This window comes from Caretta caretta, chromosome 2 (assembly GCF_965140235.1).
Source record: "Caretta caretta isolate rCarCar2 chromosome 2, rCarCar1.hap1, whole genome shotgun sequence".
In the NCBI taxonomy this organism is placed as follows: Eukaryota; Metazoa; Chordata; order Testudines; family Cheloniidae; genus Caretta; species Caretta caretta.
In genome coordinates, this window is record NC_134207.1 from 259,029,145 (window position 1) to 259,053,840 (window position 24,696).

The window sequence follows — 24,696 nt, forward strand, 5'->3', positions numbered from 1 at the left end:
TAATTCAGTTAAAATAAATGTGTCTACTTTCATCTGTACCATGAAGATCTAAATTTTGAATAAAAACTAAGATAAAATTTGTCCATCTTTCTGTCACCCACACCAAGAAATTTTACCTCTCTCATTCTTACAAGTATTTCCATTTTAATTGCTAGCTACAGCTTTTGTTGCTGTTTTGTGTTTATAAAAGGCAGAAATGACAAGCTCCAGAGATTTCAGCAAAGGGGAACACTTTAGCTTACTGAAAGTCTATCAAAGAATTAAAAGCATTTGTTAGCTTTCTGCTTGAAAATATTTTTAAATAGCCATCCAATATTCTAAATTTGCACAAGAGATTTATATTTCCAAGCACTGATTGTTTTACTGTTACATCAGCAAATACCAATATTAGCTGAAAGTGTAACAACTTATAGAAAAGAAACTATTTCAGGACAAATATTAAATGAAATCATGAAAAATGTAGTTGTTACAACTTTCAGTAGCTGGCCTTCATTTTGACTGGCAGAACTAAATGTAGTGCACCATCATGTGGCAGTCAGTCATTGAATAATTCATATAAAAATATGTCAACTTTTTTCATGGCTTTGATCCAATTATTAGAATTAAATATTTGTTAACTGTGCCACTGTAATACTGATCGTTAAAAACTTTAATGGGAAGTTCCGTGACCATAGAATCTAATTTTTTAAGGATTTTTTTGGACTAACAAGAAAATATTTTGACTTTTTTAAAGCACAATGTTTACTTGAAGACAACTGCCTCCAGTGCCTATTAAGTAGGTCTTTATTTTGCTAGCCTACATCATGGCACTTTGCGGTGGTAAAATATATAGATATTAAACATTTTCAGAGTTTGAGCATATATACTGTGTACTAAATACCTAAAAAATTATTTCTGAAAACCCTATACGACAAGTTATATCCTAAAGCACATTTTCACCGCCAAATCCTAAAATCATACAGGAAGTGGACAGACTAAACTGAAGCAATAGAAACAGTGCTTTGATAATTACAGAACAATTTCAGAAAACATTATGTACTAAAAACAAAATCTGAAACTGATTGCTTAAAGAGATAAATCAGCATACATTAAAAACATGCATGTTAGAGAACCACTGTATACACGTCAATTTAACACAAACAAGTTACTGAAGATTAATCTTGACGCCCTGATTTATACAGCCGGGTTGCCTCCCACTAAAAGTTCGAGTTCCCCACCGCCACATGTATACTGCACGTTAAGGTTTAGGCTCTGCTTTAGCATACACCATCTTAAAGCTTTGCTTGAACTCTAAGGAATCCGCAAGTTACAAAGAAGCCTTACCATAACCTGAAGTCACTAAAGTGAGGTATGCAAATAACCTTAAGACAACATACAAACCCTGAAAAATAGAAAATCCTCTAACCATACCTAGATTTTAAGGATGGTCAGTGTTTTCATTACAAAACCCAGCAGACTGGCAATTTATAACTCTTTACCTTAATTTGCATAGGAATGACACCTGACAAAACCTCAGAGCATATATTATTTTGTTACCAATTTTGAAACAAATTCAGTCTAAAATTCACTTATTTAAAATGCTTCTCTACATGCTTACCTAACAAAAATCCATTAAAAATGAAGTTTTAAAGACCAATAACCTATATTGCAAGTTAGTTAATTCTGGGTTTTATTTTTCGAAAGCTGTAAAAATTCCAAGGTTTAAAAAACCCACTACTATGCAGGTGAACACTGGCTAATTTTCCATTATTTTTACTTTTAGACTAGAATCGGTAATAATATGAATATACAACATGCAAATACATACCACAAATATATAATCAACACAGAATAATGACTTTGAAGACATTTATGTTTACTGCAAATGCATATATTTACTACAAGCTGTACTCTATCAGATGTGCCTTGACTATTTTGTCTACTCTAAAATTCTCACTGCTGATAACACCAGTACACCTTCACCAGTAATAACAGCAATAATGGGAGCTTCAATATAAACAGGCCTCTGGGTGTCACTGATGTTTTAACTACTGTATCACCTAACCCTACTCTAAAGATGTCTGAGACCCCCTGTATAAAACGTCAATGACAAGTGCCTTGTATACAGCAGCACACCCCAAACCAATCACTGCTACCACCAGTGGGAAATATTAGAAGTCTATATACACAAGACCTCATACTAAATGTGTCATTTCACAATTGGTTGGATAAGAGAAGAGTGATTGTAGTATTCATATTCCAAAGGAGAAAATGCTCCTTTATAACAACCACCTCTAATGGCCTGGATTAATTTCTTATATATCACTGTACTTTCTTACAAATAGCCTTCCTGGTATGGGATGACAATCAGTGGTTGGGTGTGGAGTGTTTTGCTCTAAAACACTGTTATAATGAAACAGGGACCAAGCCCTCTAACTAGTCAGAATTCCTTACCATTACAAGAACCTTCACACTTAGCAAAAAAAGGAAGAGTGCTGCAGCACACCGGAAAAGGATGCATATTGATCACAGGGAAATGGGAATACTGAGTTATTTAATAAAAAAGAATAGTGCTAATCTATTAACAGATGTTACTTTCATATATGCATATTTCTGTCCCTTTTGCCTTGTTTTCACCTATTCTACCAAAAAAAGCCCTCCACATTTATGCACGCAATAACTTTCAAGATCTGTAATGCTCTCAAAAAAATTCCAGTGACCCTGGACTCTGTCTGTTAAAGATGGTCTTTTATTCACCCTGTAGTGCCTACCTCTTTATCACAACAGACACCTTGCCACCCACAATTCAACACCCCTACAACATCCCAGAAGGGCACAAGGGTAAGGGTAACTTTCAATGTTTTAACTTTTGAGCAATGGAGGCTCCCGAGGGCAGGCTTTTGTCAACCCTATTTTGGGTCAGGGCACAATATAATCCTTACATGATGCTGTAAGCAGCCTAATGATTGTATATTTACAGATCAGTTTTGCCTGCCGACTTTCAGATGCTAAGTAGCCTCTGTTTCTTTTGCAAGGTCAAGGCAGAATCCTTCAACAAGATCTGAAGATAAATTTTCTGTTTTAAATTAGGGTTCGGAGAATCACAACCCTCTTTCACCCTAAAACGTCTCTCTGCCCCAGAATGAGATTTCAAAATTTTCTAACAAGTCAGACAGAGGTCTGTGTCTGGAGTGTATATTATTATTGCATGCATCTTTACAGTGCCCATCACTTTAGTATAATCTGAAAGGAACGCTTACCTTTATCCTGAGTGCAGGACAGTATTTCCTCCTCTTTGGGGTTAGTCACCTGGGTGATAATGGACGGGTTGTCCATGGAAACAGAGTGCGATTTCACCTGGCTATTTCCCTCCCAGGGGCAGGTTTGTGTGCGTTTGTTTTTAGGGATCAATAGGCAGATTTCTCTGTAAAAACTCCTTCAGGAACGAAACCAGCCAGAAAAACAACACCACCCCCCAAAAACGCGCGCACAGGGGACCCCTCCTATAGTGCCACCTCCTCCTCCTCTAGTAATTCCCAGTACGGGGGGGAGGAGGGGGAGGAGGGAACTATCACCCCACCAAAACAAAAACACGAACAAAAATCCCGTAGCACTCCCCCGCCGAATCACCACCCCTAGAACGTCCAAAATATATCACCCCAAAAAGCACGCTGCCTAGGAAACCTCTTTCCTGACCCTGTACCACCCAGAAATATGTACCAACCCGCCCTAGCCTGTATCACCCCGAAATCAGCCCAGCCCCCAATGACTATCTGAGCCTATCGACCCCCTCAATAACTCTCCCCCGCAGCTTCGATCGCCCCCAAATCAACCCAGCCCCCCAACAACAAACGGATCCCCCCTCCTCCTCACCTGTATCACCCCCAAATCAACCCAGCCCCCAACAACAAACGGATCCCTCCTCCTCACCTGTATCACCCCCAAATCAACCCAGCCCCCAACAACAAACGGATCCCTCCTCCTCACCTGTATCACCCCCAAATCAACCCAGTTCCCCAAAACGGTCTGATCCTACCCAGCCCCCAAAACCCTCTCCCCTCCCTCACCCCCGAGCCCACCCTCCCGAAGAAGCCTGTAAGACCCCCCGACACGCAATCGCTACATGCCCCCCCACAACGCCCGGATCCAGAACCCGCCCCCGGAGCGCTCCCCCAGCCCAGGCCCCCGCCCGCTCGCCGCCCGCGGCAGCGTTGCGGGCTCCGCCGAGACACCAGCTCCAGGGGCAGGAGCCACCGCCGCCCTGGGAGGAGGAGGAGGAAGAACCGGGGTTGCGGGGGCCGGGCCGGTCTCCAGTCCGGGTCTCCGCGCTGCGCCACTGCCAGCCGCCCCCCCGCCGCCGCCGCCGCCGCGCTCAGAGCCTGTCAGTGCGCGCCCCGCCCCCCTCCCCTCACAGCCAGGCCACAGGCGCCTCCCCCGCCCGCTGCTTCCCCGCCGCGCCGCGAACAGCGGGACGCTCCAACATGGAGACGGAGGCGGTGGCAGCAGCCCGCCGGCCGAGCGAGCGGTAAACAACGGGGCGTGGCCTCCGCCGCCAGGCGGGAAACGCCCCGCTCCGCCCGCTTAGGGGGCGGGACCAACTCCGAGGGGCGGGGCTGGTCCAGGAGGTGTGGTTGAGCGGCACGTGACGTCCAGAACCGGGCGCGGTTATTCATTAGGGGCGGGGCTGGCCCAGGAGGTGTGGTTGAGCAGCACGTGACGTCCACAACTGGGCGCGGTTAGTCATTAGGGGCGGGGCTAACACGCCAGGAAGGGGGGTATCACGCGATGGGCGGGATCAACTTTAAAAGTGGGCGTGGTTATTCCTTAGGAGGCAGGGTAACACACCTGGGGGCCTGAAGCTGTCCCACACTGAGTGGGTCAACTTCAAAAGTAGGTGTGACTATTCCTTAGGGGCGGGGCTAACACACGAGGGTGGGGCTATCCCACAAGGGGCAGGGTCAACTTCAAAAGTGGGAGTGGTTATTCCTGGGGGGGAGGAGACACAAGAGGAGGAACTAGCCACAAGGGAGCAGTCAACTTCAAAAGCGTGGGGGGGGTCATTTGTTAGGGGGCATGGCTAACACCTGAGGGGGAGGGGCTAGCCCCCAAGGGAGTGGGTCAACTCCAAAAATGGGCTGTGCCATTTCATAGGGGTGGGACCAACCCTCTCACACAAAGGGGGGGGTAACCTTCAAAAGTGGGAGTCCTTGTTCTGTAGGAGGTGGAACTGACATGGAGGAGGGGAGGGCCATCCCACAAGGTGGGGGGCGGGCTAACACATAGAAGTAGGAAGGGTTGTGCGATAAGGGCTGGGGAGCGCTAATACACATTGATAGTGGGGCTAGCCAGTGGGGTGTGCTACAAAGGGGAGGAGGCATCCCAAAGGCAGTAGTTTCTTTATGCCAACAGGAGAGGTGTCTTCCCTCCGTCTTCAGCAGATGTGATGCAGTGGCTCAGCTGTATTGGTGCAGCTGCAGCACTGTATGTATAGACATGGCCTGAGACAGTGTAGTCAAAGGCTTGATCTACACTACAGTTAGGTCGACATAAGGCAATTTATGTCAATCTAACTATGTCAGTTTGTACGCTACAGCCTTGCTCCCGCTAATGTAAGTGCCCTGCTACGCCTTATAATAACTGCACCTCCACAAGAGGCATAGGGCTTATGTTGGTGGTGACGCAGTGTCTGTGTAGACACTGCATTCCTTACCTGGGCTGTTGGCTGTCTTGTCAGAGCCCTGAAATTGACAAAAAAGCTGGCTCCTGGCTCTCCAGCTAGGATGCTGTTGGGTCTCTGCTACAAGCCAGGCTGCCACTCAGGCTCCCGGCTTGGGCTGATGCCTGGGCTCCCCGCTCCACACAAGGAGCCCTGGGGTCCCAGCTCCCTACTCCCCACTGGGAGAAGGGCAGCCGACTGGACTCCGATTGCAGATCTCCCCGCTAGAGGAAAGAAGCCCTGGGAGGCTGCCCCACTGCTTCCGGCTGGGAGCAGGGAGGTGAGAAGCCCTGGGGGCAGCTGGGCTCCCGGCAGGGAGCTGTGCAGACCTGGGAGCCCTGGCTGTCACCCTGTCCCCTCTCCACTGCCCCTCTTCAGTCCGTGGAAGCGCTCCTGGTGAGGACGCACACCATCGAGGGTAGTGTGGCCATCAGCCACTGGAGTAATTACTGTGTTGGCTGTAAATTGACCTAACATAGATTGATTTAAGATTGTAGTATAGACATGCTCAAAGGTACAGAATGTTTGGAACTCACATCCACTCAGTAAAGTGGGAAGTGATCAAATACCTCCAGATTTAACATGTCCTGTTTCTTGTATGTACATATATTTCAAAGGAGAATTATACTCTGTTTTGCTTTGGTGAGAACAGGGCCCTAGTAGACTTGCATTAAGATGTTTTCTCAACATAATCTCTTGTAAAGTATCAGAATGGGGTTTTCAAGTAGTTGCATTGAAATTACAATTGCATCTCAGCTACATCACATTTACACCATGGAAGCATCATAAAATAAGGACTCTGTAACTTTATACTGACACTCTTTCACTACTATAATCTGCCATTGTAATGGCACTATTTAGGAAACAATGAATGAATTGCAATGAGATAATTAAGGGATAATCTCTGTTCTTTTGAAGTACACAAAGCAATAAACAGCTGCTGTAACTGATTAATAGCTGAAGTGAAGTTGAGACATTTAATCAATCTATCAAGCCATTTATTGCAAGAATACAGTAGTTTACATTAATTTCACAGTATTTATTTTAATGAGATAAACTGCAGTATTTTCCTTTCCTTACAATGTAGTATCATGAGATCTTAATCCTTCCCTCACGGAAGTCAAGTGTAAAATTCCCCTAGCGGGAGTACGATGGGCCCTCATTGAGCTGATAGCAGCAAAAGTAAATGCTTTCTTTTTAACATAGAACACTTTGCTACAAAACAAGTTTTTTCCCATTTGAAAACATCCCTTGGAATTGAAAGGGACATGATCTAGTGACAAGACCACATGATTGGGAGTTAGGAAAAAGAGCTGATCTTGATCTGTGATTTTGAGCAAATTACCTAGCAGCTCTGTGCCTTAGTCTTCCCATCTGTAAAATGGAGATAGTACTACCCACCTGCCATACCAGGTTTTCTTGAGGCTTAATTAATGATTGTAAAGCACAGGAGCACAGGATAAAAGGTGCTGTGTAAATGTAAGAGTATTTTAAGAGCAAAGTTGGAAAACAATGTATTGCCCCCAATTCTGTTACATGGCTCTGAACTCAGCACAGGAAAGGGAAAGGGACTGGAGGATGTGGGGTCAGTGATCAAAGGCAATTTTAAACACTTCCCAAATTGTGGGACTGCCTGCCCCACCTCCGGTATAAGGAATAGCAACTCCAGGGCTGCTTAAAGTCACATTCTGCTCCCCATGGACCCCTAAAAATAGCCAATGTGCGTGTACTTTCTCTATCTCTGCTTGCTACTCACATATCTCCTCTGCATACCTTATCCCAAAGGCTGGCAGCCAAGTGAGCTGTAGCTCACGAAAGCTCATGCTCAAATAAATTGGTTAGTCTCTAAGGTGCCACAAGTACTCCTTTTCTTTTTGCGAATACAGACTAACACGGCTGTTACTCTGAAACCTGTCAAAAAGATCTGTGATGACAGGGGAACCCCATTTAATTGATAAGTTTCATGTTCGTCTGTATTCACAAAAAGGAAAGGAGTACTTGTGGCACCTTAGAGACTAAAAAATTTATTTGAGCATAAGCTTTCATGAGCTACCAATGCATCCGATGAAGTGAGCTGTAGGTCACGAAACCTTATGCTTAAATAAATTTGTTAGTCTCTAAGGTGCCACAAGTACTCCATTTAATTGAGTGTATTCTCCCAGGGCCATTTCTGTCCCCTTTACCTCAATCCAGTAAGAGATTTCAGCACTTGATCCATGATGCCATGAAAGTTCTTTTCCTGACCCCAGATACAATTACTTCAAGAACTGGGACCAAATAAAGATAAATAAGTAAACAAATTAGTTTTTGGTCTGGAGCTTTGCAGCACCAACACCCCTGCACCCCCCCCCCCTCACATCCAGGTGAATCTCTAATTTATTTGCCCAATTTCAGCTCATGATCTTAAATGGACAAGATCTTTATTTCCCCTTATATTTGTCTATGGGAGAAATATTTCTCCAACCAAAATGTATAGCTGATATCCTTCTGGCTTCCATTGTAATGACCCTCTGGATGTATAGGAATGGATTTGTTTTAGGACTGGTTTACACACAAACTTGCATTGGAAGTCTATGTGCAGACACTTTTATTTCAAAACAAGTGTCCACACCCAAACTAGCACCAAAATAACAGAAGGCATGGATTAATTAGTTATTTCAGGGAAAGTATGTGCGTAGACCAGCCTTAGATAATTAAAAATGCCCTCAGTGCTTGGGAGGGTGCGAGATGAAGTACTCAAAGGATTGCAACATAACCAGCACTGTGATAAAGCTGAATAATGCTTAGAGCAGTGGTTACCAGGGCCGGCTCCTGCGTTTTTGCTGCCTTAAGTAGCAAAAAGAACAAAACAAAAAAAACCCCTCCACCTCAGGTGTTAGCAGTGCCCCCTAAAAAATCTTTCCGCCAAACACAGAGGCGGAGTGATGGTGCAGCTGCCGAATTGCTGCTGGCGACCAAAGAAGAGTCGCATCCCTACCGCTGAATTGCCACCGAGCGCGAAACGCGCTGTGACGGAGCGGATTGCCGCCCCAGAGCCCGACCTCCTGCTGCCCCTTTACATTTGCTGCCCCAGGCACCTACTTGGTTCGCTGGTGCTTGGAGCCGGCCCTGGCCCTACCATCTTTTCTGGGCAACTGCACGATTTATTACAAAAAGGAAAGGAGGACTTGTGGCACCTTAGAGACTAACCAATTTATTTGAGCATAAGCTTTCGTGAGCGACAGCTCACTTCATCGGATCCGATGAAGTGAGCTGTCGCTCACGAAAGCTTATGCTCAAATAAATTGGTTAGTCTCTAAGGTGCCACAAGTCCTCCTTTTCTTTTTGCGAATACAGACTAACACGGCTGCTACTCTGAAACCGATTTATTACAGCTCGCACACATCACACCAATTCGTCTGATTTAGTTGGGGATTGGTCCTGCTTTGAGCAGGGGATTGGACTAGATGGCCTCCTGAGGTCCCTTCCAACCCTGATATTCTATGATTCTATGATCTGTTCCTGCCCTAACCTGTAATGAGCTTTTAGCAGTTGCAAGATGCTTGTTTTGGGATGCCAACGCTGTACTGCAGGTTGAAACTTGCACAACTGGATGGGAGGCAAGCAGTAGTAGCAATAGCTCTTGGAACAAAGGCTCCTCATTAAAATAGGAGAGGAGAGCCCCAAAAACAAGTGATAAAAGCATGAAGTATTGGTACCTCTATATGCAGCGTTGCTCGGCAAACCCTGGCTTTATGAGAGAAGACAAATCTCTCTTTTGAAGGACTTTAGTGCATTAAGATGTGCGCAGTAACTCAGAATGGCCCTCTTGTAGATTTCAAGCTCCTCATAACAGGGCCTGCCCTCTTAATTTTCTACAAAAGGCCATAATAAGAATGGCCACAAACCTCACTGCATCCAGAACTAAATATAGTACTCATTTCTTCTAGCTGGTTTTCGCATACCAAGTATTTCTCTCTCACATGCACCAAGGGGCTGTCTATATTAGCCTTATTTCCCACCATTGCTGCAACTCCTCACCCCTCTCCATGAAGTCCACTGTGTCTAGCGCTGACATTTGAACCATCTACATCTAACCCTGTTCAGAGCGAGTCTAGATAGCACAGGCTGTGTCTTCCCTAGGGAAAAAGGTATATTTTTCATCAGTATTAAGCAAATCCATATGAACTAACCCACGTTAATTAATATAGGAATTTCATCAACCAGCTAAAGTAAAATTACACCTGTCTTGTCTTCAGTAGGAGTGTAACATGGGTTAGTAAATGTAGTAAAAGACTTTTTTCTCCCTAGTGAAGACCAAGCCACAGTGGTTAACACTCTGGTGATTGCCAGAGCCATGTCTACAGTAAGATTATGTCTTCACTGCAAAAAAGGTATGTTTTTCACATTGAGACTAACTGAATCAAGATACTTTAGTTATTACATCCATGGAGCTAATCAAGGAAAACCTCAGGTTTAGTGTTGTCTTTGACTAGCTATATTGACAAAAAAAAACCTACAGTGTCTTGTTTCCACTACAATTTTACACCAAGACAGCTACCTGGATGTTAAAAACCCCCCACCTTTTTTGCATGCAAGACATAGGTTAGAGCACCTTCTAAATCTAGGAACTTGGAACTTGCTAAGGTGAATCGCACCCAAGGTCCACCTAGGCCAGGATCCTGTCTTTGAAAGTGGCCCGTGCCAGACGCTTCAAAAGAACATGTAAGAACCCTGCAGTAGGCAGATGTGAGATAATCTGTTGTCCCCAGATTAGGCTTCATCTTGGTCTCTAGTGATTAGAGGTTGGTTTAAATCCTGAAGCTTGAGGTTTACATCCTCTTCAAATTTTTGTTATTAATTATAATGCTGGATAGTCTTGTTCTAGTGTAAAAAAGGACGCAAACAAACAAACCTTAATTCAACCCAACATTTACTCCTCCCTGCAGAGACGGAAGAGAGAGAGAGATGTTATATCTTTTTTAACTATGGTGATGGAGAGCAATATAAGAACCAGGATGGGTAGATATACACGCTCTAGAAATAATAAAATATTTTTTCTATTAGAGGCTGTCAGAACTTCCTTGGAATTTTGTAGGTTATGCTGTGAAAATCTATGGAAAATACTGTACAGATGCAGCCAACCACTGTCATAAACCACTCCCAGAAACCCAGTACAAATGATAAAAATGCAAAAGTAAAATAAATATCAGCACAACATCCAAATACAATATTTAACAATATAAAATAATTCCAACAATTACTCTAGGATTGTTACTGTAACTTTCATACCTATGTGTTTTGTGTTTTTACACATACAACGGTTCATCAGCAGGGTGTGAACCTACAATATTCAGTACAGACCTTTTCCAATTCAGCAATAGGAGTAACTGGTAGGTGAAAGCATTCTGCTACCCTGTGTGGATTAGCTCTCTGTGGATTAGGGAGACACAACACACACATTGCCAATGGGCTGCAAGACTATTTGCATGACAGCAGAAGAATGCTGGGCATCAGGATTCTTGGTTTCTATTCCTGGCTCTGGAAGCAGGTTTGTGGTCTTGTGATTACAGTCCGCATAGGGAAATGTATCAACACCTATTTGGTTCATCCAGAACGACTGAATCAGGACCCCAGATGTGAGAGTATGAGCATCTACCAATTCAACTACAAAACCCCAAAAAGAAAAGGAGTACTAGTGGCACCTTAGAGACCAACCAATTTATTTGAGCATAAACTTTTGTGAGCTACAGCTTCTGCTCAAATAAATTGGTTAGTCTCTAAGGTGCCACAAGTACTCCTTTTCTTTTTGCGAATACGGACTAACACGGCTGCTACTCTAAAACCCCAAAAGATTTCTGAGAAGTGCTAGATAAGAGCCAGGGGTGCCAGAACAGGGCGGGCCATGTCCCCCCCCCCCCTTTTAAAAGTGGGAGGGTTATGGCCTCCCACTTTTTACCGGCCATAAGGGCGAGCGACTGGGGAAGGAGGTGGAGAACAGTGGTGCTGGAACAATTTTTATAGTGGGGGTGCTGAGAGCCATTGAACCAAACTGTATACCCTGTGTTGTGTATAATGGACTCCACTTCAAGTCATGATGTGCGGCCGCACCCCCAGAACCCTTAGTTTTAGCACCTATGGTGGACAGGAGCAAGTGGGAGGGCAGGGTCATGGGGGAGAAGAGGTGGTGAGGGAGTGGGGCAGCGGGAGAAGAGACAGTGCAGGGGCAGGGTCTTGGGGGAAGGGGCATTATGGAGGCAGAGGGCTTGGGGACAAGGGACATTGCGGGCGCGGAGCCTTGGGGAGAAGGGGTGGCATGGCACAGGGGGCGGGGGGCCACAGTTCAGGTGCCTGTAGCCCCCCTCCCTCCCACAGGGCATTTCCGACGCTCCTGATAAGAGCTAGTATCATTTATGTGGAAGTAGTAGCAGAGTCCTCAGTCTCTATATTAAGACCATGGCTACACTATGATGGGATGTTAGATGGAGTGGGATCTGAGTTACCCAGGAAAGAATTTTCTGTAGTATCTGGCTGGTGAATCTTGCCCATATGCTCAGGGTTTAGCTGATCGCCATATTTGGGGTCCGGAAGGAATTTTCCTCCAGGGCAAATTGAAAGAGGCCCTGGAGGTTTTTCGCCTTCCTCTGTAGCATGGGGCACGGGTCACTTGCTGGAGGATTCTCTGCTCCTTGAAGTCTTTAAACCATGATTTGAGGACTTCAATAGCTCTGACATAGGTGAGGATTTTCGCACGAGTGGGTGGGTGAGATTCTGTGGCCTGCATTGTGCAGGAGGTCAGACTAGATGATCATAATGGTCCCTTCTGACTTTAGTATCTATGTATCTATGTATGTAACAGAATTAAGTTTGCACAAGCAAATTTAATTCTGGCTTTTCCTAACTTTTGAGTGTTTGATTTTACAACCTTAATGTTCTTTTAACATGGGGTTTTTGGATATCACTATTGATTTAGATCAGTATTTCCCAAACTTGTTCCGCTGCTTGTTCAGGGAAAGCCCCTGGTGGGCCGGGCCGGTTTGTTTATCTGCCGCGTCCGCAGGTTCAGCTGATGGGGGCTGCAGGAAGCGGCAGCCAGTACGTCCCATTGGCCTGCAGCGGCGAACCGCAGGACCCAAGATCGGCCGAACCTGCGGACACAGCAGGTAAACAAACTGGCCCAGCCGGCCAGGGGCTTTCCCTGAACAAGGGGCGTCCCAACTTTGGGAAACACTGATTTAGATTATGGTGAGCACCCAAAATGTGCAAAGTGCTTTCCAAACATACAGGATGACGGTCCCTGCCCAGGACCACTTACAATCTAAAAGACAGATGAAGGGTGGGGAAGTGGATGTGAAATACAAACAGAGACCTGGATTCAACAGCTTACTTAAGCACATACTTAACTTAAAGCACATAAATGAATTGCCCCATAAAAGTGGGGCTACTCATTATTAAGGGCGGGCACATTTTTAGGTTCCAAGCCTGATCAGGGCTAGAGTAAGCAGAGTGATGACAGGCACATGGCTTGTTAATTACAAGGTTTTGTTTTTAAGTTAAACATGCTGAATCCTGATGCAGCACAAAGTATGAGGTCTGAGGGAAAGGAGCATGTTACTGTAGAGATGGATAAACTTCCTTGCTACATAGTATAGGGGAATTGGTCGGTTGTGTGTGTGATTTCACCATGTCTGGTCACGGTAAGTGTGGTAAAGGCTTGGGGAAGGGAGGTGCCAAGCGCCATCATAAAGTGCTTTGGGATAACATCCAAGGTACTACCAAGCCAGCTATTCGTCGCTTGGCTCGATGCGGCGGGGTGAAACGTATTTCGGGGTTGATCTACGAAGAGACCCGTGGAGTGCTGAAGGTGTTCTTGGAGAATGTGGTCCGCAATGCTGTCCCTTACACTGAACATGCCAAGCGAAAGACTGTAACAGCTATGGATGTGGTTTATGCTCTGAAGCGCCTGGGTTGTACTCTCTATGGTTTTGGTGGCTAATCGGGTCACTAAAGTCAACAGGTTAGGGAATCTGTGGGAAGGAGATCTGCATTCAGAGGGATCATAGAGGTCTGGTTGGGCCCTGAATAAGGACTTCAGGTAGATTCTGCACACATTACATAGTACCTTCCTCAGGCCACCATTCCGCTGAAACCAGTAAGGTGACTTGTGAAATGGAGGAAAACTCAGCGCAAGCAAGGTAATACAATTTCATATAATTTTGGTCTTTAGGTTGAAAAGAGAGTTAGAAAAACCCCACACTGAAGATCTCTTTAATGTATTATTTTGTGCTACTCTTTGAGCGAACTATTATTAATGGTGGATGGTATCTAATTAAAAAGAGTGGTTCTCCGAAGAAAATCATGCTGAGTATCAGAAAAATAAAACCAAAACCATTAAGATTTGCAGCAAGAATTCTAGCCAGTGCATTAGTCTATAGCAATTCATTTCAAATTGTGTAGGTAGCACGTAGGTGCTTTTCTAGGCGTTAAGCCAAAACCTGAGAACACATTACTACATCATAATTCGCAGCCTATCAGGCCTTATTGCTTAATTATGTGATGGCTTTTGAAAAATGAAGTGATTTGATTGGCTAAGGATGGTGCTATGTCTATTAACTGGAGATGGACGAATACTGCAAAAATATTTGAATTAGAAGAAATGAATTTCCTTTGATGGTATTTGTAACCCACTTTTCTTTGCCTTTTTGGGAGCATTCATGTGAGGGAAGTTGTATTTGCAAGGATGTTCGTGAAACAGGACAGTGTCATGAATGCTTTTGTGAATTCACAAGTTTCCAAGTTGGGAGGGCTTACAGGGCAGAATATAGAGGAAGAGGACTCAGCCTTGGTGGGTGGAAGAGGAGGAAGTGGGAAGAAGAGTGAGAGGCGTAGAATCCACAGAAGGAGAGACAGCCCTGAGCAGGTGTGAATTACATGCTGTGGCTTGGAGGGAGAAAAAGAGTGTGATGGGGGAAGGGAGAAAAAAGTGATGAGGGAGAGTAGAGGAAGACCAGGAATGGGAGAGAGGTGATTATAGAAACCTCATTAAGGATGGCGCCTGACAACATCTGCATTTCAGTCTAGGCACTCATTCACACTCAGAAGGGTTCACTATCAAAGCAGCATCTGTTTCTATAGGTTTCTGGTGAGACAGTCCTCAGCACCTGATTGCTGGAAAAATGCAACAGAGTAGGTGGAGTTCTGAGTGGAGCAACAAAATGACTTAGGGCTTGGCTACACTTGCAGATGTAGAGGGCTGGGAGTTAAACCAGCCTTCAGAGACCGCAGCAGGGAAAACGCTGCCGTGTGTTTACACTGTCAGATTCAAGCACACTGGCGTGGCCACATTAGCAGCTCTTGCAGCACCACAAAGAGCAGTGCATTGTGGTAGCTATCCCAGTGTGCAGGTGGCTGCAGCGTTCTTTTCAAATGGGGGGCAGGGGGGGCGTGGAGTGTGACAGGGAGTGTGTTGTGTGTATGTGGGGGGAGAGACAGTGTCTTTTGGGGGGCATAGAGTGTGTCAGCATGCTGCCTTGTAACTTCAGACAGCAGCAGACCCCCCTCCCCCCGCCTGTCTCTCTCTCACACACTCACAGCAGCAGTAATGGTTGCTTTGTCCCAGAGCAGATAAGCACGCTGGCTGTCAGACACGGCGCCTTGAAAGGGGATATCCGCATGCCTGCAGCCGAGTTCGAAAGAATGAGAAGAGCAGCCACGTGACTTCAGGGGATTATGGGATGTTTCCGGGGGCCAATCAGAGCGCAGTAATGCCACACCTCGTCCACACTGACACCGGGGCATTTCAGCCGGGGCACAGCAAGCGTTATGCCTCTTGTGGGGGTGGATTACCAGGAGCACTCCAGCGGCAGAGTCCAGGCGCTCTAAGTGCCTTGCTGGCGTGGACAGGTCGTGAGTTGGGGCACCTGGGGCTGCTTTAATGCACTCTACCTTGCAAGTGTAGCCAAGCCCTAAAGGGCAGTGCTTAATTTGTAATGAAAGCGGTGCTGGGGCTCAAGCAATTAGGTGCTGCAGCTCAAGCAATTTTTTTTACATTTATACCCTACGCAGCAAGCCCAAAGGTGCCAGGGCTCAGCCCTAGCACAAATTAAGCACTGCTAAACGGGCTGGGACTGTGAGGGAAAACTAAATGAATTAGGTAATATAGTGTATAGGAGGAGTCCCATCCTCCTTGCCAATTGTTTATTTTGCTCTGTACACAACAAAAACAATAAAGGCACGGGCACAATTGTGCCCCAGCGACACCCTGTACCTCAAAGTAGCACCCTGGAACCCCCATATTCACAACTGTCATGTGATTGGTTTCAGAGTAACAGCCGTGTTAGTCTGTATTCGCAAAAAGAAAAGGAGTACTTGTGGCACCTTAGAGACTAACCAATTTATTTGAGCATGAGCTTTCGTGAGCTACAGCTCACTTCATCGGATGCATACCGTGGAAACTGCAGCAGACTTTATATACACACAGAGATCATAAAACAATACCTCCTCCCACCCCACTGTCCTGCTGGTAATAGCTTATCTAAAGTGATCATCAAGTTGGGCCATTTCCAGCACAAATCCAGGTTTTCTCACCCTCCACCCCCCCACACACAAACTCACTCTCCTGCTGGTAATAGCCCATCCAAAGTGACAACTCTCTACACAATGTGCATGATAATCAAGGTGGGCCATTTCCTGCACAAATCCAGGTTCTCTCACCCCCTCACCCCCCTCCAAAAAACACACACACAAACTCACTATCCTGCTGGTAATAGCTCATCCAAAGTGACCACTCTCCCTACAATGTGCATGGTAATCAAGGTGGGCCATGTCCAGCACAAATCCAGGCTTTCTCGCCCCCCCCCCCCTTTTTTTTTTTCCGGGACACACACACACATACACAAACTCACTCTCCTGCTGGCAATAGCTCATCCAAACTGACCACTCTCCAAGTTTAAATCCAAGTTTAACCAGAACGTCTGGGGGCGGGGGGGGGGGGGGAGTAGGAAAAAACAAAGGGAAATAGGCTACCTTGCATAATGACTTAGCTACTCCCAGTCTCTATTTAAGCCTAAATTAATAGTATCCAATTTGCAAATGAATTCCAATTCAGCAGTTTCTCGCTGGAGTCTGGATTTGAAGTTTTTTTGTTTTAAGATAGCGACCTTCATGTCTGTGATTGCGTGACCAGAGAGATTGAAGTGTTCTCCGACTGGTTTATGAATGTTATAATTCTTGACATCTGATTTGTGTCCATTTATTCTTTTACGTAGAGACTGTCCAGTTTGACCAATGTAAATGGCAGAGGGGCATTGCTGGCACATGATGGCATATATCACATTGGTGGATGTGCAGGTGAACGAGCCTCTGATAGTGTGGCTGATGTTATTAGGCCCTGTGATGGTGTCCCCTGAATAGATATGTGGGCACAGTTGGCAACGGGCTTTGTTGCAAGGATAAGTTCCTGGGTTAGTGGTTCTGTTGTGTGGTATGTGGTTGTTGGTGAGTATTTGCTTCAGGTTGCGGGGCTGTCTGTAGGCAAGGACTGGCCTGTCTTCCAAGATTTGTGAGAGTGTTGGGTCATCCTTTATGATAGGTTGTAGATCCTTGATAATGCGTTGGAGGGGTTTTAGTTGGGGGCTGAAGGTGACGGCTAGTGGCGTTCTGTTATTTTCTTTGTTAGGCCTGTCCTGTAGTAGGTAACTTCTGGGAACTCTTCTGGCTCTATCAATCTGTTTCTTCACTTCCGCAGGTGGGTACTGTAGTTGTAAGAAAGCTTGACAGAGATCTTGTAGGTGTTTGTCTCTGTCTGAGGGGTTGGAGCAAATGCGGTTGTATCGCAAAGCTTGGCTGTAGACGATGGATCGTGTGGTGTGGTCAGGGTGAAAGCTGGAGGCATGTAGGTAGGAATAGCGGTCAGTAGGTTTCCGGTATAGGGTGGTGTTTATGTGACCATTGTTTATTAGCACTGTAGTGTCCAGGAAGTGGATCTCTTGTGTGGACTGGACCAAGCTGAGGTTGATGGTGGGATGGAAGTTGTTGAAATCATGGTGGAATTCTTCAAGGGCTTCTTTTCCATGGGTCCAGATGATGAAGATGTCATCAATATAGCGCAAGTAAAGTAGGGGCTTTAGGGAACGAGAGCTGAGGAAGAGTTGTTCTAAATCAGCCATAAAAATGTTGGCATACTGTGGGGCCATGCGGGTATCCATAGCAGTGCCGCTGATCTGAAGGTATACATTGTCCCCAAATGTAAAATAGTTATGGGTAAGGATAAAGTCACAAAGTTCAGCCACCAGGTTAGCCGTGACATTATCGGGGATAGTGTTCTTGACGGCTTGTAGTCCATCTTTGTGTGGAATGTTGGTGTAGAGGGCTTCTACATCCATAGTGGCCAGGATGGTGTTATCAGGAAGATCACCGATGGATTGAAGTTTCCTTAGGAAGTCAGTGGTGTCTTGAAGGTAGCTGGGAGTGCTGGTAGCGTAGGGCCTGAGGAGGGAGTCTACATAGCCAGACAATCCTGCTGTCAGGGTGCCAATGCCTGAGATGATGGGGCGCCCAGGATTTCCAGGTTTATGGATCTTGGGTAGCAGATAGAATACCCCAGGTCGGGGTTCCAGGGGTGTGTCTGTGCGGTGTGTATATAAAGTCTGCTGCAGTTTCCACGGTATGCGTCCGATGAAGTGAGCTGTAGCTCACGCTCAAATAAATTGGTTAGTCTCTAAGGTGCCACAAGTACTCCTTTTCTTTTTGTCATGTGATTGTGATCTATTTTGTACAAAGTACTCCTTGTGAGGCATCATTTAAAAAGTCTTCATCAGTTGAACCTTAATACCCTGTGGAACTGTATGTACTATCGTTGTACGTGAAGTTGTGAAGTGTTGCTATATGTGTTACTGAAATATGTGGTGAGGTTGGGAATGCTCAGGGCTGACCTTTCAGTTGCAACAAAGGAGCGGCCATCACTGGCCAGACAGGCGCTAAGCCCATCAAGAAGAATCCACTGTCCTAGAGGCTCCTTGGAGAGGGCGCACACACAGTGGGGACTGCCTGACCCCTACGTCACAGCAAGGATCTTTCTCGCAGCTGGAAGAAAGTATAAAAAGAGAAACAGTGACATCATTACTTGGCCTCCCCACAACCTTATCTCAACACCTGGAAGATTCTCTGGAAGACCAAGACTTTGAACTAGGGAGATTGATCCCAGGCTGGAAGGGAGTTCAGTCTGAGTATTGATAACTACAACTATCTGTAACATCTATTAAGGTGAGAGACTGTTTGATTCAAATCCTGCTTAGTCGGTTAAAGTTAGAATTTAGACTGCGTATCTATTTTTATTTCTTAGGTTACCACTTTTGACTCTATGCCTGCTACTTATAATCACTGAGATTCTATCTTTCTGTAGCTAATAAATCTGTTTTATATTTTACCTAAAACAGTGTGGTTTTGGTTGAGGGGTGTGGAGAGTCTCAGCTCAGATTATAAAGGCTGGTGAGTGTCCACTTTCCTATGAAGGAGTGGCAAACTAATTAATGAGCTTGCACTGCCCAAGAAAGTCTTGAGCAGTGTAAGACGGTATATTTCTGGAGTGCAAGGCTGGGGTGGTTGGCTGGAGCCTCTCTCTGTATGATTCCTGAGTGGCTCAGGGAGCATTCATGTAATACAGCTAGGTGTGGGTCTGCACATGCTGATGGCTGAATGATCACAGTGCTTGGAGGGGTGTTGCAGTTTGTCACTCGCATAGCTTTGTGTAAGACAATCCAGGGCTAAAGAATTAAGGGAGTATAGTGGTCCCACAGTTCCAGGTTGTTGCCTGGGGATCCTGTCACAGTCCCAGATAACCATGTTTCCTGGCCTGGCTGCATATTCTCTGCTTCTCTGGTTGGTTTCTGGCAACTTCTGGAACTAGTGTGCTCACCAGCTATTTAAAGGGATAATACCTTCTTCCTATACATTACAGATATGTATGTCTTGGCTAACCGACTATGAAGCAGAGACTATAATATGTATCTATAGATATCTGGAGAGCCTAAATGTCAAGGAAATGTATTATATAGGGCTGTACAAAGGGGTGTATAAATAGGAGTGGAATGAAATTAATAAAAGGAGAATTTAGATTAAATATCAGGGTAATTTAGATTAAGTAACAAGAAACACTTTGATTGTGTGATTATTATTAATTATTTATTATTACAGCAGCATCTAGAGGTCTCAGCTACGATCAGGGCCCCACTGTGCTCACATAGTAAGCACATAGTAAGAAGCAGTCCATATCCTGGAAGACAAACCAAAGGGTGGGAGAAAGGAAATATTATCCCCATTTTACAGATGGAGACCTGAGGCCCAGAGATATTAAGTGACTTGCCCTTGGTCACACAGGGAGTCTGTGACATGGATGGGAACTAAACCCATCTTTCCTGAGTCCTAGTCTGGTGCTATCCTTCCTTTTTCAAATGAGATTAAACCATTAACCTGGTCAAGGCTCAAGAAAAAGTCCTGTGGCGAAAATTGTGCCCTGCTAGCCAGTAGATGGACTAGATCCATGATTTCCAGTTTTACGATTTATCTGTCACAAATATAAGTACTGGAACTCACCCAGTATTATGAACATACACAAAACAGGCTTAGTGTGTATCCTATTGTCATCAGGCGAGTGTGGTATAATGAAATAATAAACTCAGCACTTAATAAAGTACCAATTGTAAAACGTAACTGGTGCATTCAATCAGTGAGAAATCTGTGCTTGTTTATTTTGAAGATCGCATCGCAGCAGGGCGTCACTGAGCCTTTTCCAACCGAAAGCCCGTTCCAAGCCTCCAACTTAATGGCTGTCATTTCTGAGATTTCCAGCACACAAAGACATATGGTTGTAAATGGAAGTAAGTAGATCATGGCCTTATTAGCTAGAGATGGTTATGCAGTCCTGTCAGAACTCCAAAATTCAAACAATGGGACAGTGTTGAGCTGGCTTTTGAGCCTGGTATCACACGTTAATTCAATTAATCGGGTCTTTAGCTCTGTGGCGAGATCAACACATGAAATATAGGTGTCCCAATCCAATCAGATCCTGCCTGTCTGTCATCTGTAAAGCACTCCACAAATTATTGTCTTTGGAACACTTGACTGTGATAGGAAACATGTGTAGCCTGACATTTTCAGCCTACTTTTCCCCCCCACAAGGCTTTTTTTTCTTGACAGGCAATATACAAATATATATTTTCCCCCATAGCCAGAGACAGAGAAGCAGTTTCCCCTGCATGCTTGCATTAAGCTTATTTGGAGGAGAAAATATACCACTAGGTACAAGTAGAACTTGTCTTCAAAGAACATAATTAAACTGGAAGACTGTGTTGCAATATCCTGGTTCAATCAAGGTTTGCAATGTTTTGCCGCTTGTTAATTTCCCTACTTCTGGGCATAGCAGAAGTGTAATGTACTTGGTTCCCATTTCTAGGCACAACTGTCTAGCATTATGGGTGAAATTCACCCCTGGCCAAAGGCCCACCCCAAGACCTGTGCACCACTTAAGTGCACTAGCTTTTACTAGAGCTGGTTAATAATGAAGAGAACAGGTTGGCCAATCAGTCGGCAGATCAATGGCTGCTTCAATTTGCTGCTGTTTATGTGGCTGTGCTGTTCATTATTTGCAACTATTCATGTGGCCAGTGGTATTTGTGAAAGTGTCTATATCACTGGGTGGGATGGCCCTTTAAGGGAGTTGGACTTAGGCCCCCACCTATAACTAATGAGCTGTCTCCCATGTGATAGATCAGGTGACAGTCTGCTGGTCACCGGGTCCTCATATAAAAGTTCAGCAAGCAGCTTAGTCAAAGAGTGGGACCTGCAGAAGACTCTGGGTCAGGGGAAGGAACTTGGTTTATCTTTGAGTTATGCGGACTTTTTTTTTTAATTTGGAGAACTACAATTCAACCCTGAAGAGCTGAAGTCCTGCTGCTCTTGGGAGGCTATCTGGTGCACTGCTAGCATGTTGGCCTACTGGCTTACAGTTTGCAAATCCTGACATTTTTGTGAGTTTGCACTGGAAACACACTGTTTATTATTAGGCATTCATTGTTCTCCTGTTAGTGTTTCAGTCATCCTATCAGGGAGCAGCAAATGACATGTGACCAATCACAGGCCATAAACTAAATGAACAGCGCAGAAATATCAGAGGGGTAGCCATGTTAGTCTGGATCTGTGAAAGCGGCAAAGAGTCCTGTAACACCTTATAGACTAACAGACGTATTGGAGCATCAGCTTTCATGGATGAATACATGGGTGACATTCGTGGGTGACATGCATCTGACGAAGTGGGTATTCACCCACAAAAGCTTATGCTCCAATACATCTGTTAGTCTATAAGGTGCCACAGGACTCTTTGCTGCTAGCTCAGAAATAGCTCTCTAGTGAGCTAGTCTGAAATATTTGTTGAAATTATTTGGAATCAGATAGTTGGAACCCACCTTTCTGTGGAGTGGTACCTTTCTCCAGAAGTAGTCCCGCTGGTTTGGTTGGATTTTAGCTTTGACCAATACTGTTATTCAACCAATGTGGATTTTGGTTTATAGCTTTACCTGCTGTCTTCGGGACACCATGCAGTCCAGCATACAAGCTAGTGCTTTCCACTACAAAAAAATGGCAACCCCATGACACTGATTGCTCCTGTACATTCTTGGCGGTGTCTGTGGCTTTGTGTTCACTGCTAAAAAAAAAAGGCATATTACCATTGGCTAACCAATGCACATTAACTATCCTGAGATGTACACCAATAAAATAGCATGAAATTGCAAGGTTTATACTCTGTTTTACTCAATCTATCAACTGAAGCTTAAAATCTTCAGCTCTCTCATCAGTTTTTCTGTGTTCTATGAAAGACACTTCCCCAGTTCACTGGAAAGTGGAGCACACATCAATTATTTGCAATAGAATCCCCAAGTAATTCTCTACAAGTGATAATAGCAGCTGGTAGCACCGACTTCCCCTCAGTCATAGGAGGCGTCTTACATTTTGCAGTTCTGTATGGTGCCAAAGAAGAAGCTGGTATTTTGTTTCCAGAAGCAGGAATCGATGAAGTTAGACCTTGCTTTTCTTTCCAAAACTGACATTTTTGGGGAGGGCAAGGGATGTTTTTCTAAAAATATTAAACTGTAGGAGGCTGGTTGAGTGCTCTGGGCCGGCAGTGCCATCTAATGGTGACACTTCGGGATATACTGCTTAGGGCTGGGGTGAGAGTCCAAAGGCAGCTTTCCCTAGTGGCAATATTCCAGGGTAGTGTTGCCCGCTGGTGAGCGTCCCAAAGCCGCTCCATGTAGTGGCTACAGTTCAGGGATAGTGTTGCCAAGTAGTGAGAGCGGGGAAGGTAGAGGAACCCGGGCCTGCCCTACTCCACCAGGTTCTGACCCAGGGCCCTCTGAAACAGTGGACCCTGACACAGGGTTCAGGTCCCAATACTCCCAAGCACGTTCCCCGGGTTGCTTCCTACCTTCGTTCCAGCCACTCCAGCATTGTCTTGGGGTTGGACATGGGATCCCTCTTGTGTTCCCTCTGATTCTTCTCCAGAGTCTGCTCTGCTGGCAACAGTGAGTTGTCCTCTTTGGTTGAGTGGCTTCTTCTGGTGCGGCCAGGAGGCTCGACCCTGGCAGCTTTCATGTCCCAGCAGGAGACTGCTGCACCCAACCGCTCCCCTCCTCAGGCCCTTTTGAATGGTCCCTCCACTAGGAGAATGCCCAGCAGGGACAAGGGGGCGGGGCTTCTTGGGCCCAGAGCAGTTTAACCCTCGCCTCTCCATTGTGCGGTTGGTACACTCTGTCACATCAACTGATCTTTATCTTCATACTATGTTGGCTTTCTCAGGGCCAGATTCTGCCATCATTATACCCATTGAGTGGTACCTTACTCCTAAAATGAGCCCACTGAAGAAACAGGCACTATTTCCAGACCATGGGATTACTCAACGTGAGTAAGGTTGGCAGAATCTGTCCCAAAATATCTTGGAATTTAATGGCTTCATGCTCTCACCATCCATTATGCTTTGGCTGAGATTGTCTAAGGGATTTAGGCAGCCAACTGAAATAGAGCTCTGTTATGACTTTTGTGATCTGGATTCAGTCTCTTTTCCCATGTGTGTAACTTGTGACATTTAATGGGACCATATTTTTGCTGTACGAGACCTTTCAGTACCTGATTCATCTCCCTTAGCATCACATTTTTGCGGCCGCAGTAACCGTTGTTTCCTCTGATGGACTTCCACATGAGCGTAAATCAGTGAATTTTTACATGCAAGTCAATGCTCAAGATGAGAAAAATGAGCACAAGATTCACATCACTGGATCCCACGATCAGCAACGGCTGGTGCAGAGGAGGCACAGCTTGCTCTGGGCTTTTTCCGTCAGATTACAGGCTGAGGCATCAGCCACACTGAGTGAGGGGGAGGAAAGAGAAAAAGAGGAGGAAGAAAAGGCCCCATCTACCGATCAACCATCTTTCCTTTCCTTTCTCCCACCTGCCCTGCTCCCCTTCCACCAGCTTGTCTTGGTCTCTCCCTGCCTCTGGACCTTTAAATTTGGGTAGCTGAGAGAAGATGGGAACAGACCATCTAGAGCTACAGGGTAGAGCTGGGCAGGAAACGCAGGTTTTCTCCTCCAGGGAAATCTTGACGAGCCGCCCGCTCCTCGCCAAAAAACAAACAAACCACAGAAACCCTAGAACATATTCTGGGTTTTCACTGAAAACCCTCAAAATACACTGAAAATGTTCAACCAGTTTTGCAGCAAAACACTCCCAAAGTTCAATGGAAAATGGACATTTCCCGCAAAGCTTCCATTTCTGGACAAAAGCAGTTTTTCATCAAAAAATGTTTCCTCTGAAACATTGCAGCCAGGTCTGTTGTAGGGCTGGAGGGAAAATGGGAGAACAGTGGAAAGAGAGAGAAGAAAAAAATCCAGCCCACAGAGAAACCTGTGTTGCTTAAATTTAATGGGGTAGAATCTCAGCTGGTGCAAATTGGCATAATGCCATGGAATACA

At 45.3% G+C, this 24,696-nt stretch overlaps 2 protein-coding genes across 3 annotated transcripts in view; one reads left to right on the forward strand and one right to left on the reverse strand.

Moving 5' to 3' along the window:
• The window catches only part of CTDSPL (CTD small phosphatase like), a 120,089-nt gene extending 116,307 nt beyond the window's left edge, over positions 1–3,782 (reverse strand). The window contains exon 1 of one of the 2 annotated variants that reach the window (XM_048837468.2): positions 3,240–3,782. In XM_048837468.2, coding sequence (XP_048693425.1) covers positions 3,240–3,315 — 76 coding nt within the window. In that variant the 5' untranslated portion in view covers positions 3,316–3,782. The remainder of the gene's footprint in view (positions 1–3,239) is intronic. The other variant, XM_048837467.2, reaches the window with a different exon arrangement.
• A 9,576-nt stretch (positions 3,783–13,358) lies between these two features.
• On the forward strand, positions 13,359–13,670 carry LOC125630817 (histone H4-like). Its single transcript, XM_048836944.1, has one exon. It carries the CDS (start codon positions 13,359–13,361, stop codon positions 13,668–13,670), a length of 312 nt encoding a protein of 103 aa, XP_048692901.1.
• The last annotated feature ends 11,026 nt before the right edge of the window (positions 13,671–24,696 follow it).